At 41.4% G+C, this 24,464-nt stretch overlaps 1 protein-coding gene across 1 annotated transcript in view; it reads left to right on the top strand.

The window, feature by feature from the left end:
* Nucleotides 1-404: 404 nt before the first annotated feature.
* MUSK (muscle associated receptor tyrosine kinase) overlaps nucleotides 405-24,464 on the top strand; it is a 92,008-nt gene continuing 67,948 nt past the window's right edge. Inside the window, exon 1 of the mRNA XM_072154347.1 lies at nucleotides 405-609. Coding sequence (XP_072010448.1) covers nucleotides 531-609 — 79 coding nt within the window. The 5' untranslated portion in view covers nucleotides 405-530. The remainder of the gene's footprint in view (nucleotides 610-24,464) is intronic.

The raw sequence follows: 24,464 nt of genomic DNA, 5'->3' as shown, positions 1-24,464 counted from the left end.
TATACAGACCAAGTGGACCCTACCTCACACGTGATTTGATGTTTTAAAAGAAAATGTTTTGTTTCATTTAAAAATCTGTCTTCAACTCATATTGTACTTTATTTATACTTTAATATTAGACTTTATTGACACCTTGACCATACAAACCATCTAGCCCACCTGTATTACCTCATTGTAATACTATTGGCATAATGCTAGGCATATGACAGGCTTGCAAGTATTTCACTGTTATGCTTAGCCTGCCAGTATGGTATATCACAATGTTCCACTAAAAAGGATTCTAGGCGGATTTGCTTTCTCTTGTTTCCTGAGCCCTGCGTACTTGCATTGACCTAAGTAGATGTACACCAGCTGGCCATGTCCATCACTCCAGCCAAGTTACAGAATTCCTGAGTATACTTAGATCCGGCAGGGCCTGTCGCACAAACAGTCATTAGTTTGCAGTACTTGAGCAAACCGGGGCTTAAAATGAAAGAAGCTTGGAATTTCCCTCTGTTTTCTTGAAGACGCCAATTTTTTGGAAATTAATCATGAAAGATTTACCACACATTCCACTTCTTTCTATCTTCACTGTGGCTACGTTTGGCTTGGCTGAAAGGCTCCCCAAAGGTTTGAGCAACTTCATCTTGTAACTTGGTCACGGCTATGCAGCTTAAGAGAGATGAGGGAGGGCTGGAAGTGTTACATTATTTATTATTTTATACGGCCATCACTGCGTTAATGCTGAGTGCAATGAGGATATTCTAAACTAAAATAATATTGAGTCATATTCAGCTGAAATTAGAGACATTGGTTACTTAACTTTATATTTGAAAGATAGTGAATATTTGCTATATATATGTGTGAATATGTATATGTGTGAATATGTGTATGTATATATATATATATCATATATATATATCATATACACAATAGTACATATACATATATACATTGTATATATTAATGTTTAGACATGATTCTATATGGTTGATTTGCTTTTATATCCATCTACATTGTTAGGTTTCTTTTCTTCTCTGCCCCAAATTTTTCCATGGTTTTGTTCTTCATTCGATATAGATATTAATGTTGAATCGGTTACTTACTTTATTGTTGTTGACGCTTGTGGGTTAGTGCAAGATAGTGTCAATGTACACTTGCAGGTCTATGTAAAACAACTTTGATTTGAGAGTTGAGTTATCAGAAATTACTTATATCTGTTATATCAGTAGTTGTTGTGGCTTTCCAATATAACACACATTATATGCAATTAGGTAAAAAAATAATGTGCTTTTGTTTAATCTAGTCATGGCAGGTAGGGACTTGTTATGACGCATGTCTCTGGGTTAAGGAAGATGGTTAATAATCCATATTCTGTCTTGGTAAGGGTACTGTATTTAGATAATATTTTGGGACAACAAACTACCGTTCTGTGTTAAAGAATAACTCAACTATGAGAATATTTATTGTATAATGCAATAGTTTTTCTGGTAACTCTGACATTCATATGTTTTAGTTATTAACCAATAAAATGAGACCCCCTATGCCATCTGTATTTGAGTCATTTTAATAAATAACAAAAATGAATCTGCATGCATTTATTACTCTGTGACTGGAACTGATGCAGGACCTGGTAGACACAAACAATACGATTGGTGTAAATGCACAGGGGGACATTTATCAGGGGTACTATGCCAGAATAATAAAATAATCACGTTTATGTTCACTACATCACTAATTGCAATTATTTTCCCCTCCGCGCCATGTCCACTCCAAGTGGGAGGGGATGAGGAGGGCGGCAGAGTGGGCTGCAGGAGGCATTACTGGCCCGCACCTGTGCAATAACTAGACCATGCACCATGAATATTTGCATGGTTTGTGTGCAAAACTATGCCAACTTTTAGTTATAGGGGCATGGCTTCAACTATATGCCGGAGCATGTAAAGCCTGGGTCATTTAGACATCTCTTAGAATTTACATTACTAAAAGTAAATATAAAATTGTAATCAATTTGCAGATCTCATCCTGTCCACAAAAATTGATTGTAATTCCTCAAATTCTCTAAATGGAATAAAAAGTGTGCCCACTTTTTGGAAGGAAACATGAAACACACTTTCTGAGATTTTTTTAATTTGGTCAAAATGGACCCAATAACTATCCAACCAAGTTATACAATGCAAGCTTACAACTTGGACTCCAATCAATCAGCAGTTTGTAGCTGCCTCCGGCAACAGACAAGGAGAAACAGAACCATAAGAACAGCTCTGTTCTTTGTGTACTGGTTATGCTGGGCAATGGCAACTCATGTGCCATTAATTTGATCAAGTAACAATACACAGAGTATCAAGCTGTTCTCTGTGTTGTTTCAGGCATCAGAAACAGGAGGAATAAGTAGTTACTTTTGGTTCTCCAACTTTATGATCTATCCTTTTACTCTTCCAAGGGAAGGATGGAAAAATAACTTCCGTTCTGCTATTGAGTTTTACATGACATATTTTGCACTTAGTGCCTTTTGATACAAACAACATATTTGCTTTGCAATAATTAGTATAATTACAGCAATATGATACATGTATAAGTTTTGTCAGGATTCGGGATCAGTGGATCCTCTGGACCACTGCGGGAGGTGGTACTAGCTCTTCACCAGAGCGCGTCACAAAGCTGGATGGTCTTGCTGCGGTGGGGTACCACCAGTTTGTTCCACAGGTGCAAGTGGCCCGCAGTGGCAGCCGAGGTCGAGGTACCGTAGCAGGAGTCTTGACGGCAGACGGCAGAGATGCAAGGTCAAGTCCAATCCGGGGTCAGCAACAGGAGGTCAAGGCAGATGGGAACAGGAACACGGGAACTCAGGAGCAGGAACACACAGGAACATGGTATCTTAGGAGCAGGAACACATAGGAACACGGGAACATGGGAACTCAGGAACACACTCAGCTTTCACAATGGTGTAGGCTCAAAGATCTGGCAGGGTTTGCAGGAAGAGGCAGGCTTCAATAGATTTCCTGAAAATAGCCAGCACCAATAAGCGGCACGCTGGCCCTTTAAATCTTTTGAAGCCAGTGTGCGGTAAATTGCGCGGGCGACTCACTGGCGAGGGCAGAGGGGCACGGGTGAGCCCGTGATATGGGTCATGGGACGACCCTTGACAAGTTTCTCTAGGGCTTACTACTTACTAAAAATTAAACAAAACAACTTTGTGGTTCAGGACCACTCAACACTACTCCTGACTATAAAAGTTGTTTATTCACACTGAATGCATCAAACTATGAATTAACACATGAGAAATTATATACTTAACATAAAAGTGTGAACAACTGAAAATATGACTTATTTTCTAGGTTCTTTAAAGTAGCCACCTTTTGCTTTGATTACTGCTTTGTACACTTTTGGCATTCTCTTGATGAGCTTCAAAATGTAGTCACCAGAAATGGTCTTTCAACAGTCTTGAAGAAGTTCCCAGAGATGCTTAACTCTTGTTGGCCTTATTGCCTTCACTCTGCGGTCCAGCTCCCCCAAAGCATCTCGATTGGGTTCAGGTCTGGTGAATGTTGAGGCCAGGTCATCTGGCATAGCACCCCATCACTCTCCTTCTTGGTCAAATAACCCTTACAGAGCCTGGAGGTGTGTTTAGGGTTATTGTCCTGTTGAAAAATAAATGATTGTTCAGCTAAAAGCAAACGGGATGGAATAGCATGCCGCTGCAAGATGCTGTGGTAACCATACTGGTTCAGTATACCTTCAATTTTGAATAATAATAATTCCGTTATTTATATAGTGCACACAAATTAGACATTGCTACACAGAACTTGCCAAAACGGTCCCTGTCCACAATGGGGCTCACAATCTTATCAACCTACCAGTATGCTTTGGAGTGTGGGAGGAAACCCACTCAAAAACGGAGAGAACATACAAACTCTTTGCAGATGTTGACCCTGGGACTTGAACCCAAAGACACGGTGGTTAGAACCAACAATATCAAATTTTGACTCATCAGACCAAGGCATGGATTTCCACTGGTCTAATGTCCATTCCTTGTGTTCTTTAGCCCAAACAAGTCTCTTCTGCTTGTTGCCTGTCCTTAGCAGTTTCCTAGCAGCTATTATACCATGAAGGCTGCTGCATATAGTCTCATCTTAAAAGTTGTTGCAGAGATGTGTCTTCTGCTAGAACTCTGTGGCATTGACCTGGTCCCTAATCTGAGCTGCTGTTACCCTGTGATTTCTGAGGCTGGTGACTCAGATGATATAGATTATTAGATAGATTATAAATAGATTTATAGTATGCATAATATAACGTAAATCATGTATAGATATCTAGACGAGAGATAGAAGAACAATTGATAGATGGATAGATAATAGATTGGTAGATAGATTAGATAAATTTATAGATATAAAGACAAAAAGCTAGATGGATAAATGGTTAGATAGACAGTTATATAGATATGAAATAAACAAATTATAAGACATAGATAACTAGACATATAGATGTTCAATGTATAGACAGGAGATAGATTATTAGCATCTTCACCTGGGAATTAGAGGCAACTAATAATTTCCCCTATAGGTTCTCCTATGTGGCGCATGGACAAAATACCATACCTTCCCTCCTATCTGGTTGTTTGTGTCTGAATATTCAGATTTCCTCCACCGCCGGTCTTACCAAATGTTTGAAATGTAGGTGAGCAAAGAGTGAAACTTCTGGACATTTGCACATCAAGTGCTTCTGTTTCATAAATATGGATAAAAAATAGTCCATAATAGTTAGCAATAATAATGAAAACCAACCCAAGTGTCAGCCAAGATAGTGTCTGATCAGATCAGAGTGGTGGTTGCAGTGCAGGGAAGTGAGCATCTTTCCCAACTTGCACTTTTAGAGTGTACAGGTAAAGAGTGCAAAGATATAAGAAAAATAGTTGGAATTCTGTTTTACGGGTTCTATCACAATTAATTTGAAGAATACAACCTTTTTTTTTAAAATAGTTTAAATACTGTAGCAACAAAGAAATAAATATGTAATCACTGTTAGATAAGGTATAAAGTGATTTGGCTTTAAATTCATTGTACTGTATGACTATACAAAATTACACCAAACAAATTAGTCAAAGAAGAAAGTAGGACTATAGATAGTTATGTCATTCTACTAGTAGCCAAGGCCAGTCATCATTAGGCCCCCTCTTTGTACAGCGTGCCCATTTTATATTTTCATATATTGCACTGTTTGTAAAGGTGGAGGTATGAGTGTAGTTAACTGCCTCAGGTCCGGACACCAACATCTCAGCATGGTTCAGATATTGATAGCACCATTTGGATACTGACATTAGCTGACATTAGGTCCCAGCAGAAATGTAACAATTTAAATTGTCATGAAGTTTTATTACCCAAACTGGTCTTTCCTGAAATGATGACAAGAAAGAAAACAATCATGGTAATCACAGTATCCTTATGAATATATATTGCATATATTAATCAAAAACTGATGAAAAGGATAGGATGGATAGGATTAAAGTCCCAGCATTCCAGTGAAATAATACGACTCATCTTAAAGAAAACAAACCCAAACGATGGTATGGGATTTAAATAGTTAATAATATTGAATTAGAGTTACAATTACCCTATACAAGCAGTCCCCGGGTTACAAACAAGATAGGGTCTGTAGGTTTGTTCTTAAGTTGAGTTTGTATGTAAGTCGCAACCGTATACTTTATTATTGTAAGCCCAGTCAAAATTTTTTTGGTCTCTTTGACAATTTAATTTTAAAAATGTTAGATTGTCATAAGAACCAGAATAAACAATAAATCTTAATTACAGGCACCATTGATAACTGTTATAGCTGTTTATTGAAGCCTGGGACTAAAGTAAAATAAATTACCAATATCCAAAGGTCCGTTTGTAACTAGGGGTCGTATGTAAGTCAGGTGTTCTTAAGTAGGGGACCGTCTGTATATATTTTTGCCATAAAATTTTAATATATACATATTTGGCATCTCTGTAATTGCATGGATCCATAGAAGAAGTCTTTTTGTTATTTTCCATGGGGAACTGTGCAATACTTACAAGCCAAAGAAACATTGGTGGAATGGCTATTAAAGATGAATAGCCATGGCTGTATAAACAGGCTTCAGACTCTACAGCAACACAGCCAATTCAGCCTTGTGTATCCGTAGCACCAAACTGCTGTTTGCCCCCCCCCCCCTCCCCCCACCCACTAATAGACTATAGATGGCATATCTCAGAGTCCCATAGCAAACCTATGATGATCCTTTTTGTAACAAGCAACATAATTTGGGTCACTACACCCTGGTATATTAATAGGATCTTATAGTGAATAGTGACAGGTGGACTTGGATGTAACTGGAGAACTGGGGAATTTTATTCACAAGGAGACAACAGGTTGACTTGAACTTGCAACACTTTGCTGGCAATTGCAACACATGGCTTATACTTGTGACACCTGACTGATGTCTACTCACTGTACTGACGCTTGTGACATAAGGCTGGCACTTGCAGTTTTGCATCACTTTGGTCTAGGATGGACTTTATCAAAGTTATCACAACAGATCAGCATATATCAACAGCTCAGTCTCCATGTAAGCTAGACATGTAGTCATATCTCGATCTCACCTCCACTTGACAGTAATGTATGGTATTGCTTGTAATGTATCACTAGACTTTCTTTTTGGCTATAACACTAGGCCCCAAAAGTGACATTTGTGTTTTTAATTTGTGTGTTTACTATTTTACCTTTATATTTCAGTTATATCCCCTTGTATTATGGATATGAGCCATAGAGCATTTAAATAAATTGTTATGGCTACCATGTATTGACCAACATCCTTAAATCGTGGTCTAAGCCAGTGATTTTCAACCTGTGTGCCGCGACACATGGTTGAGTGTGCCGCGGGGAAAGTTCCCCGAACCATGGTGTCCATGTGTAGTGCTGCCGCCACGCCCCTGTGTTTCAGCCCCCATACTTACCTACAAGCCCCGCGTCACTCCTAATGGCGATCCGCCCATCTTCTGTAGCTCCTGCATGTCAGGTCGCGTAAGTCACGTGACCAGAGGCGCGCGGTGCAGGAGCTACAGAAGGTGGGCGGATCGCCATTAGGAGTGAAGGTACGCGGAAGAAGACATCAAGGGTAAGTATATAAGGTTATTATTTGTATAGGGAAGGCAGCAAGGGTCTTTTTTTATTAGTTAAGAGAGGCTGGGGCTTTTTATTAGTAAAGGGGGGCCTCTAGGGCCTTTTAATTAGTAAAGGGGGGCCTCTAGGGCTTTTTATTAGTTAAAGGAGTCCTCTAGGGCTTTTTATTAGTTAAAGGAGGCCTCTAGGGCCTTTTAATTAGTAAAGGGAGGCCTCTAGGGCCTTCTAATTAGTAAAGGGGGGCCTCTAGGGCCTTTTAATTAGTAAAGTGGGGCCTCTAGGGCCTTTTAATTAGTAAAGGGAGGCCGCTAGGGGCTCTTAATTAGTAAAGGGAGGCTGCTAGGGTCTTTTAATTAGTAAATGGAGGCCGCTAGGGTCTTTTAATTGGTAAAGGGAGGCCGCTAGGGGCTCTTAATTAGTAAAGGTAGCCCGCTAGGGTCTCTTAATTAGTAAAGGGAGGCCACTAGGGGCTCTTAATTAGTAAAGGGAGGCCGCTAGGGGCTCTTAATTAGTAAAGGGAGGCCGCTAGAGGTCTTTATTAGTAAAGGGAGGCCGCTAGGGGCTCTTAATTAGTAAAGGGAGGCCGCTAGGGGCTCTTAATTAGCAAAGGGAGGCCGCTAGGGTCTTTTAATTATTAAAGGGAGGCTGCTAGGGGCTCTTAATTAGTAAAGGGAGGCCGCTAGGGTCTTTTAATTATTAAAGGGAGGCTGCTAGGGGCTCTTAATTAGTAAAGGGAGCCCGCTAGGGTCTTTTAATTAGTAAAGGAAAGCTGCTAGGGTCTTTTAATTGGTAAAGGGAGGCCGCTAGGGGCTCTTAATTAGTAAAGGGAGCCCGCTAGGGTCTCTTAATTAGTAAAGGGAGGCCACTAGGGGCTCTTAATTAGTAAAGGGAGGCCGCTAGGGGCTCTTAATTAGTAAAGGGAGGCCGCTAGGGTCTTTTAATTATTAAAGGGAGGCTGCTAGGGGCTCTTAATTAGTAAAGGGAGGCCGCTAGGGTCTTTTAATTATTAAAGGAAGGCTGCTAGGGGCTCTTAATTAGTAAAGGGAGGCTGCTAGGGGCTCTTAATTAGCAAAGGGAGGCCGCTAGGGTCTTTTAATTATTAAAGGGAGGCTGCTAGGGGCTCTTAATTAGTAAAGGGAGGCCCCTAGGGTCTTTTAATTATTAAAGGGAGGCTGCTAGGGGCTCTTAATTAGTAAAGGGAGGCCGCTAGAGGTTTTTTATTAGTAAAGGGAGGCCGCTAGGGGTTTTTTTTATTAGTAAAGGGAGGCCTTTTATGACTGTTTTAGTGTCATTTTGTGCTATTTTGGTTGGTGGTGTGCCCCAGGATTTTCTAAGTATAAAAAGTGTGCCGCGGCTCAAAAAAGGTTGAAAATCACTGGTCTAAGCTACTCCTTACGAGACAATGGTTAGCAAGGGTCGCAAAGTATAGTATATAATTGGTTGAATAAGTTGCTGTTTATCAATGGCTAAGGGAGCACTGCTTGTAATTTAATTTGAGGGGATGCTCTATATTAATGATATATCGTGTGCACCCAAACAAAGGGACGTGTTATACACAAAATAGGTAACAATTAAACATCTTTATTTTTTCAATAAATAAACCAAAAAATATGTCTGCCAAACATGTTAAAATCATTTAAAAAGCACTATACAGTGCTGAGTTTCAATATAGCAGCAAAAAATATACATTTGTGCAAAAATAAGCACTTGTTGCTATAGACAACCGTACAATATTGTGCCAAAATAAGCAATTGTTGCTATGCTCCCAACTTCCCTAAAGCCTAACAAAGATAACTGGTGCCTTATAGTCCGGGACTAGAATACAATACCACAGGGCAAATGTTATGAAAAATAATAGCAAAATACATGTGTAAAGCATATAAAATGAAAAAATATCACCGGGTATAGGGAAGGAGGGGGCTGGCTGACATGTGGTACTTTATCTGGCCTACACTTTTTTCATAAAATTATATTGATGATATTAATGATAATGTTAATTTTAAAGGGGGAGGTGTGATGGAAATATTAATCTTAGGTGTGTAAAATTTGATTGAGGGGCAAATAGTATCTCCTGAACTGTCCAGGCAGTTTTTATGAGAGGCTGGTGGAATACAGCTGATAACCTGTGACCTCAAGCCTGTTTCTGCAGACCTAAAAGGTCACGCATATCTCTTCCCTCCTACACATCACCCTTGTTTCATCAGGATTTGGTGATTTAATTTGGAGATTAAAACACTTTGTCCAATCATAAGGAACACTTTTGACTAATCAATGGGTGGATCTGAAACCTGAAACAAAATAGAGAAAGTATAAAACATTGTAATATTTTCTTCTGGGGGGGGGGGGGCTTATTTGATTCATTTTGCAATTTGTGAGCAACTCTTTCTAGTCTTTTTCCTATGCTAGCAAGTGAGTAAAGTTTCTGCTGAACATTTTTTGACTTTCTACGCATAGATCCAAAGATTATATATTGGGGGCTGTGATGTGCATTACTGAGAGCTGGGGGCTGTGGAAGACATTATAAGCTGGGCTTTTTGGGGACATTTTTTATGGGGGTTGTGGGGGACATTATATACTGGGGGTTGTAGGCTACATTACTAAGAGCTGGGGGCTGTGGAAGACATTACAGGGGGGGTTGGGGACATTATTTACTTTGTGCTGTGAGGGACCTTATAAACTGGGGTCTGTGGGATACATAAATTACTCGTGCTGTGGAGGACTTTATTTATTTGGGCTGTGGGGGACTGAGGGCTGTGGTATATTATTTACTTGGGGCTGTGGGAGGATATAGTAGAGGCTGTGGAGACATTATATACTGGGGTTGTCGGTGACATATACTGGGGGTTGTAGGGGACATTATATACTGGGGGCTGTGGATGACATTATATACAGGGGGCTGTGGGGAACATTACTGAGAGCTGTTGGTTACATTACTTAGTGGGGGCTATGAGAATATTATATACTAGGGGCTGTGGAAGACATTATAAACTTGGGGGACATTTTTTATTGGTGGGGGCTGTGATACTATTATATACAGGAGGCTATGTGGACATTATATACTGGGGACTGTGGAATACATTATAAACTTTGGGTTGTGGGGGACATTACTTTATGGGGGCTGTGGGGAACATTTTATACTGAGGTAGTGTAGGACTTTAGAGACTGGGGTCTGTGGGGACATTTTGTCCTGGGGACTGTGAGGGCCATTATATACTGGGGGCTGTGAAATATTTTTTACTGGGGGTTGTGAGGGACATTACTGGGGGCTGTGTGTGCCATCAAATACTGGTGGCTGTGGGGACATTACTTACTAGGGCTGCGGGGGCATTACATAATGGGGATAATTATTTATTGGGGTAGAATTATTAAGTGGAGGTAGCATTATTCAGTGTTGGGGTGTTGAGGAAGCATTAGTACAGGTCACATGTTTTAAGTGTGGATTGCATTATTACATGTTCGGACACATTTTCTGTAGAGCTTTTAAAACATGTTCTACTAGGAAGAATTTATTAAATGTGTGTTACTTGTCTTTTGAGGAGGGGTTTCTGTATAGAACTATTGCATTTTTTACGAAGATTGTTACGGGTAGCAGCAATGCCCCTGCTCAACAAAATTCCTCAAAATTTCTTTGTACATGCATGAGTCATCAAGGCAATATATGCCCAGTTTAGAAACTAGAAACTTTTACTAACAACCTAACAATCAGGCAGTAGGGATTGAACATGTTTGAACCAAGTTTATCTTGAAGATTGTGTTTGCAGGTGTTAGCCAACTGTTTGTACAAAGGACACATGTAGCAGTCAGATAAATTTAGATCACTTTTGCTGGTTTATGGCTGCAACAAACCGTTAAACAGATTTTCTGGGCTTTACAAAAATTGTATAGCAGGCCTGTGGGGGGTTCATAAAAACAATAAAAATCCTTAAATGGGTATTCCCATCTGGGCATTCCCATTTAATTAAATTCATTTGCCATATGTAAACATTTCTTCATTTGGATGTAATTAAAAAAAATGTTCCTGCGTGAAGATAATTTCTCATAAATGTAATCATGCTGTCACTTAGAAACGAGATAGCTTCCCCGGATACGACCACTTCACATTTAGGTAGCAGTGGCCAGACATGCGCTATTGAGTCCTGCCTGACCACCTGGATTCAGCGCTCATTACCACAGGACGGCTAAAGGACCTCCAGTAACTCCCGGACATTACATATACAAAAAACTTTTTGTTTCCTTGTGCAATCCCTCCAGCAGATGTGGCCATATCCAAGGGTACAGTCTGAAACTGAATGTGAATGCCCAGATGAGAATACCCCTTTAACTACTTTGGCTTGTTGTCCTGCGGCGCCGCCCGTCTCTGCTGTGCCCCTGTTCGTTTACAGAGGCAGCCACTACTCTCCGACTACTTCAATAAGCCTGTACTGGAAGTGATGCTGTATCAGGTGTGCAGTGGAGAGACAGGAGTGCAAGCCTTTGTAGACAAAACATGGGCACAACAATGACAGGGATGGCTTTACCACAACAGGAGCCTGGAGGAGGTTTTTATTGTTTTATAACCCTCTCCAGGCCGGCTATATATTTTTTTGTAAAACCTGGACAACCCCTTAATGAATTTAATTTGCAAACCATCTGTGGAAAGACCTCCATAGCAGGTTGTCAATTGTACCTTTGATGCCAGGATGCAGCTGTTATGCTTGAAGATAAATGCTATAGTAGCATAGTATGGAATATACACATGGCAACACATTTCACATTAATGCAAGGACTTAAAAAGGCAATAAGAAAAGATATTATCATTAGAGCGTTAACTCACTGGTCTTACTTCTGATCATGACTAGTGATAAACAGACCTGAACTGCTCTCTTCAGGTCCATGCACCGCATTGGGTGTTCGGGTCCCCAGAACCAAACATTGACTTGAGTCAGAAAGCTGCTTCATGGGCTGCATAGCTTTTAGCTACTAGCTACCAGACAGTGATTGGCCAGACGAGACACGTGACCCAAGCCATTACAGCAAGGAGAGAGCTAAGGAGATGATGTTGCTTGAGATGGGGACAGTGAGACAGAGACTTAAAAAAGACTTAATAATTGCCATTCTCAGGGTAAATAGGTAGGGGCAGTGGGCTGCTATATTGGGGGTCAGATAGAAATGATAAATATTGCCCTGTGACAATGACTGCTTGTATATTCTTATACCGTCTTACAGCACAGTGACATTAACTGCATTTGTATACCTATACCGTCTTATAGCGAAGTGATATAAACAGCGTGTTTATACCTATAGCATCATAGGGCACAATGACAATAAATAAGTGTGTATACCCAAAGCACCTTATGGCACAGTGATGTTAACTGCATATGTATACCAATAACATTTTTATCTGGGACTCAAACCCCCCATTGCAAGGTGACTTTCATTATCCCAACTACAAAATGTACAGAGAGTGGCTCCAACAGCTTTTGCTAACCAATACAAGGTAAGGAGAAGGAAACAGGCCGAAGGACAACTATCTGTAATAAAATTTCAAGGAGAAGCTGGCAGGCAAGCAAACAGGTTACATAAAAATGTCTGAATCATGACAATAGCTGGACAGTGCTTGACCCCGGCATGGCCGCTGTTTGGTTCTCTTGGTCCAAGATGGCCGCTGTAGAGGAATATATCACTAACATTGGTAACTGGGTTTATATACTTAGAGCAAAAATAGTAACAAAAATTTGAGCATGCCGCTTACTCACTCAGTCTGATGTGGGTTGCAGTCATCTGTAAGGTCCGGTGTACAGATCTCAGGATATCTTGTCGGCAGATAAAATATAGCGATAGAGAAAAAGTTGTACCCAGCACTCCAAGCTGAATAAAAATGTGCTTTTACTTAAATATCCATTAAAAAGATAAAGTATTGCATAGTCTTGTATACCTACATGTTTCAAACTTAAAGGGGTATTCCCATTTTGGCAATCACATTTAATTTATTTCATTTGCCAAATGTAAACATTGCTTCAATTGGATGTTATTAAATAAAATGTTCCTGTGTGAAGATAATTTCTCATAAATGTAGCCATGTTGTCCCTCAGAAACGAGATCAGCTTCCTCTGATATGACCACCCCACACTCTGGTAGCAGTGGCCAGACATGCGCTATTGACCCCTGTCTGACCACCTGGCTTCAGCGTTCATTTCAGATTAATTAAATACAATCTGAATGCCCAGACGAGAATACCCCTTTGACAATTCAGTTCCTACTCATGATTCTCAAACTGGGTTTATATACTTTTTCTAGTGCAGTGACAATAACTGCATGTGTATACCCATAGCATTTTTTTAGCACAGTGCTAATAACTGTGTGTAATCCCTGGAAACAACTGTGAAAGTAGCCCCATTTTATGGGCATAGTCAAAACAAAGGGTGTGTCAGGCAATGTGGGTGGATTTAGGACAGACAAATTGTTGGTAGATGGCCTTAATGCAAAACAAGAGCATGTTTTGCTAATAAGTGAGTCTAATGTGCAAAGAATGTGACATGTAGATCAGTAAATGATGCAAACACACAAGCTGGTAAGCTTTAAATACATTTCCTCTGTGCCATACATGTACAATTCAGAGAAAGAGTAGATTGATACTGCTTACTATGTACAGGAAAAATGCTACAAGAACACATATAGAAGAACACATTCAATCCTGCCTTCCATATACAAAATAAAACTACTACAATACCTTCTCCCATATACAAACCAACTACTATAATACTGCCCCCTATGTACAAGAATACACCTACCATAATGAAAAGAAAAGTGTCAGCTCACCCACGGGTCCAGTAGCTCGTGTGCATGCTGTGCCACGGTGGTTAAAATCCCGATACAGTCTTGTGGACGTGACGTGAATGAAGCTTGAAAAAGCAATCTGATGCCTGGCCATCTCTATGCTGTTTCTCTCCATGGGTCCTGGTAGGGACGTTGCTAGGGTCATAATCGAACTCGGGCATGGGTCCCAGTGTACGTGTACCAAATCCAGCCTCTGGATGTATCACACTGCAAAAAAGCAGCAGTGGTGCTATTTTTGCTTTGCCGGCGCTCATGCGTATGATAAATATCCCCCTTACGTTCTGCACTTTCCCATTGTCCCTTAACTGTTCCTACTTCTGCTACCACCAATATTGTGGTCTAAATATAGAGCTCTACAGAGCTTAAAATGCTAGTACCACACAAATAGTGCCCCATAATTTGACATAATATAACGGTAAGCATAATTTCTTTCTCCTCTCTCTCCTTTAACCACCTTAGCCCCCCACCACCACCCCAGGATTGATAGAGCTCCTACTATGACCCAGGATTTATAATAATGCACCCAGCATGCCACAGACATAGAATTAATGGCCCCAGCCTGCACCAGACATAGAATTAATGGCCCCAGCCTGCCCCAGACATAAAATTAATGGCCCCAGCCTGCCCCAGACATAGAATTAATTGCCCCAGTCTGCCCCAGACATAGAATTAATGCCTCAGCCTACCCCAGACATAAAATAAATGCCCACATCCTGCACCAGAAATAAAATGAATGCCCCTGCCATAAAATGAATGCGCCCAGCCTGTCCAAGACATATAATTAATGCACCCAGCCTGCCCCAGTCATAAAATTAATGGTCCCAGCCTGCCCCAGATATAGAATTAATGTCCCCAGCCTGCCCCAAACATAGGATTAACACCCCAGCCTTCCCCAGACATAGAATTAACACCCCAGCCTGCCCCAGACATAGAATAATGCCCCCAGCCCGCCCCTGTCATAAAATGAATGCCCACAGCCTGCACCAGCTATAAAATGAATGGCCCCAGCCATAAAATGAATGCCCCTAGCCTGTCCCAGATATAGAATTAATGCCCCCAGCCATAGAATTAATGCTGCATGGTGGACAATATACCTGACATCTGAGGTAGTACATACCGACACTCATCCACGCTACACAGGCCGCGCAATGACATCAATTGCATGACCTGTGTAGCTAAGAGTTACAGACAGGTGCAGAAGCTGCTTTGAAAGGAGACAGCTTTAGGCGCAAAAAAAGTCACAAATGAGAACAAGAACCACGAAAAGTCTCAAAAACTAAATGAAAAGGCCAAGCCAAAAGTTTGATACCTTTATCACATAGAATCTTATAGCACAGCGACTGTCCGATTCAGTAGGACCAACCGACGGCATGCCCCCCAAGTTGTGTCATATGGAAGCCAGCACAGATGCGGCTTCCAAAATCCTAGTGCAGACACTTGTTAAATACCTGTGCAAGCCGTGTAATCCCCGAAAAGGGCGCATAGTCTGGCGAAAGTGAGCAGCGCGACTCCTGTAAATAAGCCCCATTGTGTCTTATAATGCAGTGACAGTAACTATGTGTATATATCTATACCATATTCTAGCACAATGACCTGAACTGCATGTGTATACCCCTAGAATCTTGTATAGCAGTGGCAGTAACTGCGAATGTATACTCTTTGCACAATAAAAGTAACTTCAAGTGTATACCCATATAATTTTATAGCACAATAACTGTGTTTGCATAGTGATACTGTAGCAAAGAAAATCCCGGCACTCGCAAATGAATGCAAATCGTGTTTTAATGGTAAGATAAACTTACAGCATGAAGTGCAGGGACACAAAAACAGGAACGCGTTTTCGGCTCGAGCTACTGCCTGGCGTAGAAATAAATGCTGCCGGCAACTTATCATAAGTGAAAAGTCGCCGGCTGCAGCGAGTGCGCAGGCGCAGGGACAGTGACAGCCTGCGGCGGCCTACTCCCAGCCAGCTACGTCCCCTGCTTGGCCGGCTGCGCCCCCCCTTCACACTAATGTGGCGCAGAGGTCCTGATAAATATGCCCCATTAACTGCATGTGGATACCCATAGCGTCCTCTAGCGCAGTGAGAGTTACTGCATGTGTATACCCATAATATTTTATTGATCAGTGACAGTTAGGGCCGGATTAAGGTTGGTGGGGGCCCTGGGCTATTGAATGTAGTCCAGACAGGGAACAGCAATTGCTATAAACAGCCCCCAGTAATCACGATATAAAGCCCCCCAGCAATCATTATATACAGCCCCCAGCAATCACTATATACAGCCCCCACAATCACTATATACAGCCCCCAGCAACCACTTTATACAGCACCATTGATCACAACATACAACCTCCAGCAATAAATATATACAGCCCGCAGTAATCATTAAATACAGCCCCCAGCAATCACTATATACAGCCACCATCAATCACTTTATAAAGCCACCATCAATCACTATATAAAGCTCCCCAGTAATCACTGTATACAGCCCCCCCACCAATCGCTATATACAGCCCCCCAGCAATCAGTAAATACAGCCCCCCAGTAATTATTATATAAAGCCCCCAGAAATATCACTATATACAGCCCCCAGCAATCACTATATACAGCCCTCCAGCAATCACTACATACAGCCCTCCAGCAATCATTATATACAACCCCCAGCAATCACTATATACAGCCCCCCAGCAATAAATATATACAGCCCGCAGCAATCAGTAAATACTGTCCCCAGCAATCAGTATATACAGCCCCCATCAATCACTATATACAGCCACCCAGTAATCACTGTATACAGCCGCCCAGCAATCACTATTTAAAGGCACCCAGCAATCATCAAATACATCCCCCCAGCAATCACTATATACAGTCCCTAACAATCACTATATACAGCCCCCAGCAACCAGTAAATACAGCCCCCAGCAATCACTATATACATCCCCCAGCAATCACTATAAACAGCCCCTCAGCAATCGCTATATACAGCTCCCCATGAATCGCTATATATAGTCCCCCAGCATCACTGTATACACACCCCAGCAATCACTGTATATAGCCCCCATCAGTTGCCATATACAGCCCCCCAACAATAACTGTATACAACCCCCCAGAAATACCTATATACAGCCCTCAGCAATCTCTGTATACATCCTCCAGGAATCCCTCTATATACAGCCCCCCAACAAAAATTATATACACCCCCCATCAACCGCTAGAAACAGTCCCCCAGCAATAACTATATTCAACCCCCCAGAAATCCCTATAAACAGCCCCCCCCAGCAATCCCTATATATAACCCCCCCCCCGCAATCCCTATATACAGCCCCCCAGCATTCACCATATAAAGCCACAGAAATCACTGTATACAGCTCTCCAGTAGTCACTGTATACAGCCCCAGTATACAGCCCCCTATAACTATATACTGCCCTCCTATTATAACTATACACAGCCCCCCCATAACTTTATACAGGCCCCTATAACTAAATAGACTCCCCTTCTATAATAACTATATACAGCCCTAGGTAAAATACTAAAATTGTACTCACCTTACTGCTTTCCCCCGATGCACACCGACCTCTTCCCTCACAGTGTCAGGATACTGCTCTCGGACTACAGCAAGATGGCGGTGCCCTGCCACTGGCAACACAGTGCGTGATGTCACTTCAGCGCCAGCGGAATGGCACCGCCATCTTGTCATAGCCCAATTGTGTATAGCAAAGCAGGGAACTGCTCCCTTGCTCTGCTATAGGCTGCTGGACCGGCAAATACTGTGGGCAAATCGGGCGGCTATACAACCGTCTGAATTGCCCACATTTTATGTGGCCCCCCCTATAAGCTGGCCCTGGTGACAGTAGCTGCATGTGTATAACCATACAATCTTACAGCACAGTGACAGTTACTGCATGTGTATACCCATACCATCTTATAGCACAGTGACAGTTACTGCATGTGTATACCTATACCATCTTCTAGCGCAGTGGCAGTAACAGCATATGTATATGTATGAGTTCCTCAATGTATATGTATGAGTTCCTCAATGTATGGCTGTATTCTTCACTATATAGTGGTAGTGTTCCTCACTGTATGGCCGTAGTGTTCCTCACTGTATGGAAGTAGTGTTCCTCACTGTATAACGGTAGTGTCCCTCACTGTATGACAGTAGTGTTCCTCACTGTATGGCCGTAGTGTTCCTCACTGTATGGCCGTAGTGTCATGGCGATGGACTGATGCTTTGCTCAGATGTATGTATTGCTCAGATGGATGTATTGCTCACTGTATAGCGGTAGTGTCCCTCATTGTGTGGTGGTAGTGTCCCTTACTGTATGGCCGTAGTGTTCCTCACTGTATGGCTGTAGTGTCATGGCGATGGACTGATGCTCCCTGATGATGTCACGGGAGCGATGATCCTCGCCAAGATTTCTTTGAAGCTGCCGGCAAAGCTGCGGGTTGCCAGGTGTTACCAGTAAAACTTTGCTGCAATATGCAGCAAAGACTTACCGGCTAAGGAGAGGGCTCAGCACCAGGCATGTGACGTACAGTTATGATTCGATTCAAATCAAATTTTCTTTCAAATTTCGGGGAACCGGGTCGAATCGAATTTACATAAATTTGCCCATTTTCTTGTATAACCATTCCGTCTTGTAGCGCAGTGGATGTAGCTCCATGTGTATACCCATAATATCTTATAGCACAGTGACAGAAACTGCAAGTGTATACCCATACCATATTTTACCAAATTGACATTGACTGGCGGGAAGCAGGAGGTAGTGTTACAGCGGGATGAAACCCAGCAATGCCGAGAGGTGCTTAGGCAGCGTTTTTTAAAAGTTGTTTTAGCAGCAAATATGCGTTTCTTTATGCACTAAAAAGGTAAAGGTAAAAGGTAAGGTAATAACCTTATAAAATGGTCCAGCTATTCTTCATAAGGGAATAGAACAAAACAAAAGATAATAAATACAGGTGTTGTTGCTTGAACCAGTCATCAGCTGTCAGCTTATATACAAAGTCCAATGTGAATGGAACTGCAGAGAAGCCTTAAGCTTGGTGACTGGTGGTTGCTGGATAACAGATGGGAGGACACAGGATGGGTTAGTAAAGAGAGTTGACCACTCCATGCAGTTAACGAGTGTGATAGGCTTGCCTAAATAGATGGGTTGAGGGGGTGTTTGAAACTTTGGTGGTTGGGTATAAGCTTGATAGTCCGGGGCAGGGCATTCCATAGAATAGGTGCAGCTCTAGAGAAGCCTTGGGGATGTGAGAGGTTGAGAGGTAGGAATGTGCAGCATTATGCAGAGCTTTGTGGTCGAGGATTATTATTTTAAACTGTATTTGGAAGGAGACTGGCAACCAGTGCAGTGACTGGCACGGACTGGAAGCCTCTGTGTACCATTTGGTCTGAAAGACAAGCCTGGCTGCTGAATTAAGAATAATTATATAATAATAATTCTTTATTCATATAGCACACACAGATTATGCAGCGCTGCACAGAGCTTACCAAATCAGTAGATTGGAGAGGAGAGAGTTTAGTGAATGGAAGACCAATAAGTAGAGAGTTACAATACAGTCTAGACGAGAATGTATCTGAACAATTGCATTTTACAGGTTTCAATTGTGAGAAATGGGCGGATTCAAGAGATGTTTCTGAGAATTAGAAAGTATACATATACTTAGGTGAGGGCATTTAAAACATAACTTTTAATCAATAATTTAAGAGTATTAAAAGGAAAGCAAAAGATCACCATGTACATAACCCCATCATATTGACCACCACTTCATGGTCAATCTCTCAATAAGACACGGTGACAGTCAGAGTCCTGTGCAAAGTGTATGCAAACACAAACAGCATCAATTGTATGAACTCAAAGTAATGTGGTCATCACACTGACCACCACTCCATGGTCAGTCTCTCCATAAAACACAGTGATTGTCCCAGTCCTTATGCAGAGTATATGCAAACACTCAACGTAATCTTAGGTCATGTCACTATGAAAAAATGTTCAGATCTAACCAATACTGCGAGTTACGATGAAGAGGGTTGTTGTCGACAGACTCAGGGAACTTCCAGGTCAGGAGAAAGGTGGAAGCACTACCCCTAGTATGCCCTGAACTCAAATCACCCTCATACCCCGCACATTGCTCCCGTCCTAACAAGGACGGTCCCAGGTTGTCCCTGATATTATGAAAACCCTAGTAAGCCCTATGAGTACAGTTCTGATAGCGTTCCCGACGCGTTTCCAGTGCCACAATCAGTGGAACTTTAATCAGGGGAATCATACAAATTGATGTAAATCAGTGCTGCAGCAAGACAGACAGTGGTCAGTATTGTGGATCAACAGTGGCATAGTCCACTCCTATTATAATTATAAAGATTAAGTTTCAAGATGAGAGAGGACATGATGGTAGAGACAGCAGATAGACAATCACTATTGTTTTGGAGTAAGGCAGATGTGATGTTACATGCCAAAGTATATATAAAATATTCAGCCTCTCTATCTTCTGATGTCTTTCCCTCATATTTCAAGCATGTGGATGCTATCCCATTACTAAAGAAACCTTCTCTGGACCCATACAGTGCTGCCAGTTTCTAATCTCCCTTTCAACTCCTGGAACGCCTGGTCTATTTTCCACTTTCCCATTCCCCTACAATCTGTTTTCTGCTCCATGCACTCCAAAGGTGACTATTCTCAATCTTCTGGATATCTTGGCAGCATTTGATATTGTGGATCACCAGCTCCTCCTCAGGATTCTTTGCTCCATTCACAATGGAGACACTCATCTTCTTTTGCTTTCACTGTCGGGGTTCCTCAGGGCTCAGTCCTAGGTCCTCTTCTCTTTTCCATCTATACTGCCCCCACTGGACAAACCATTGGCATATTTGGTTTCCAGCATCATCTTTATGCTGATAATACTCAACTATATACTTTGGCACTGTAGAATCGATCATATTATGTTGTGAATGTCGTGGCAGCTGGGGGTCCTCAGTGGGACTCCAGGACTTCTTGTTAAATATTTCCATTAAACCATGCCTTATTGTTATTGTTGTGCTCATATTGACACAGTGAAAAATGTATTTGTGTTCCACAATAAATAAAGCAAATTTTTATTATAAAATCATCAGCTTTGTTTAGTTTAGAAAAATATTCTTTGAAGAAATGGTTAATAAAAGTTAATACTAGACTGAGTGAAACACAAAATTGTTGAATTGATGGTATGATAAAGAAGTTATAGCTTGTAGAAGGAATTGATGAGAAATAGCTTGGTCACTAAGTAGGAAAACAGGTGCAGTTGTAAGGGGCGCCACCTCTTTCTCCGGCATGTGACGTGCATGTGCCTGCCCCACTATATGATATAAAAGATATCCTGATTCATCAAGGCCATCATCTTTCATTGCTCTATGGTCCAGTTCTGATGCTTATGCAGCTCCACATGCAGCGAATATATGGGCCAGTCAGATACACTAAGAACTTGGGAACCTCTATTTATAACGCAAACTTCAGACAATGAAGTTACTCAAAGCCCTTTCCAGCCAGTGGGCAATAGGAATTACTCCTACCCAAATATAACAATTATCTTTAACTGATTGTCTTTTATAGTACCAATAGCTGTAGTTACTAGGATAGTAAATAACTGCTCTTAGCCACAACAAAATAGAATGGGTTAACAAAAAATATTTTATATGTATCTATAGACTGTTTCAGAATGTCTCTGACCCTGTCTATCGCCAGCAGTCTCTCTCAGTGACTGTCGTCGGCAGTCTCTCCCAGTGACTGTCAGTCGCTGGCCGTCTTTTTCAGTGACTGTCTGTTGCCAACAGTCTCTTTCAGTGAAAATTATAGCTGATCTCTGATTGGTTTCCATGGGCAACTGGAACAGTTTTACCTCAGACATTTCTGATAAATCTCCCCCTATCTTTGTATCTCTATCCATCTTACCTCACACATAAGCTGTCTTATACTCATTGCCTATAGTAACCAACAGTGTCATACTGGCCCACCAGAGTACCAGAGGATCCTCCGGTGGGCCCTGGCTCAACCCAATACTGAACCCCAGAGGTCCATCAGAAAACATCACAATTTGGAGGCTGCTAGAGAATATTTCCTGGGGGATAAGGAAGAGTGGGCCCTCAAATTGATTTTCTCTGGTGGGCCTAAGGAAACCCAGTCCGACACTGGTAACCAATCACAGCTCAGAGCTCAATTTAATGATCTGTGGAAATACAGCAACCAATCACAGCTCAGTTTGCAACTGCCACAGCAACAGCAGCAGACAATGGCTTCTGTATACGGTGGTTAATAGGTGGATTTTGGAAAGCGTGGGGTGAAAATTTTGGCTCAAAACCTGAACTAAACTGTGCCCTGAGAAACAGACGACAACTGTGCAAAATTTGGTGATTGTAAATGCAACGGTACAGATTCCTTTAGCCGACATACATATACACACTCAGAATTATATATTAGATATAGCTTTACAGCAGATCTAGTGACATAGTTGTAGGTTATGCAGAGGAATCCAAAATGCCCACTGATGTATAAGCAGCATTATAATTTAGTAATGTAGAAATAGGATATTGTTTAATAATTGTTAAATGTAATAATAAAAGCCTAGATTAGTTACCATAGTTTCTCAACCAGATTTGGTTTCTAAAAGTCTTGACATGAATAAAAAACTGACTGTGAGTTTGTATAAAGAATTTGTTATATTAGAGGTTTTCTTTTCTGAGGACAAATTGTCTCAAATGCTAGTTCAGTCTCATCCACTTTTTACATTACAGCTGGAAATGATCCCAGTTATATAAAAAAAAATACAGACAACATTAGAACAAGTAAAACATAGAAATAATCTGCTGAAACTGTTGACAGGGTATCAACACATATACAGCTTTAAATCACATTTGTTCTGGGCTTTTTCTTTGACCCCAAAATAAACCCAAATCTCCCTAATCACAAGTAAATATGTAGCTATTTACTTACTGCAGATGCACATGGAAAGATATGACTCTTCCATAAACTGCTCCAGGCTCAGAAATCTTTTTATGTAGACATGTGCGACTGTTTCAAATTCAAGCAAAATACAGATCACTGACAACTTGCCCTTGGATGGAACTTTTAAGGTAGTATAACATTGTATTTTGGAAAATGTAATAAGACACAATATCAAAGTGTCCAAAATTGTTCAAATCTACTGAAAATGAGGTCTAATGCACACTGCATCCATACAGTAGTGTATGATTCCTTTATAACAGAGTAGTGCACCTTCTGTCACTATTATACAATCGTCATTCAATTTTGTTAAGATGGAGTTTTGTTCGTATAACAATACTATATGATACAATACAACTTTATTGATCCCCTGGGGAGAAATTCTTTTGTACATAGTGTTCCGGCAATTGTTACATACAGCTAGTGACAGAAGTAATCTTACAGATACAATGATAAACTTTGAGAGGCGCATTCATACATGTTGCTAGTTCCTTAGTTTCATACAAACAGGATATTGCAATACAGTACAATACAGCTTACATGACCACATTACATTACATATGGGGAAATAATTACAGTATTAAAATACAGTAGTCACAATGACAAATAGACACAGGCTAGACAGACATGTATAGGGAATACTATATTAGGGGTGCCGGTGCAGCGCTAACAGTGTTGTGGAGAAACAGTGGTGTGCTGTGGTTGGTTTGACCGAAGAGACACTGTCTATAGCTCCACTTTTGACAGGTACTGGTGCTATAGCTGCCTGGTGCTGGCTAACACTGTAGCCTTGGTACAGCATTCCTCATGAACTGCAGTAATGCTTGCATTTCATGTGCTCTGGTGAAACCGAAACTGCTCCTCTTGGCTGCCAGGTTCCAGCACCCTATTGCACCCAGTTGTGCAACATGGAGATCCTGCTGCTGCTGATCTGCCTGGTGGTGAAGGGGGGTAATCGGGTCAGAGAGCCAAGTTAGTGCTGCATGGCCAATGCATAGGAAGCCAACTACAGAAGCACCATCTTGACAGTGCATCTTTCTCAGTACCACTACAAGTCCACACGATTTGGAATGAGAAGGAGATGGAGGAAAGATCTAATGGTGCCTTTAAAATCACATTTTGATAGACAAGAGTTAGGTTAGACAAGTTCTCACAGAAATAGTCCCTTTGTTCTCTTCTGGTTCAATTCTGGTATAATTCAGTTTGTGCACTCATAGATGCACTTAGAAGATGCACTAGGTATACACAATCTGATAGCATATGCCACAGGTTACCTCTCTGAAGGTGCTTGTCAGAACCTGTCCAGCAACAGCACAACCACAACCAGGCTTGGCGCAAGCTGTCAGACTAGGTAAGTGGTGGTGAACTCACCCTGCGACATCCCTGCGGGCCAAGGCCCTGCCTAAAGCAGATAAACCGCCCTGAAAGGGATTTACCTTTCAAATTGTGTTGCAAGATCAAGCACTTACATGCACCAGGACACATGCAGGATATTGGGCGCACAGTCTTAGTGTATCGCGGCAGAGTGCATTATTGTCGACAATGCACT

This window comes from Engystomops pustulosus, chromosome 1, assembly GCF_040894005.1.
Source record: "Engystomops pustulosus chromosome 1, aEngPut4.maternal, whole genome shotgun sequence".
NCBI classification, from domain to species: domain Eukaryota; kingdom Metazoa; phylum Chordata; class Amphibia; order Anura; family Leptodactylidae; genus Engystomops; species Engystomops pustulosus.
Note: the sequence above shows the minus strand (reverse complement) of the source record. Positions and strands in the feature narration are given on the sequence as shown.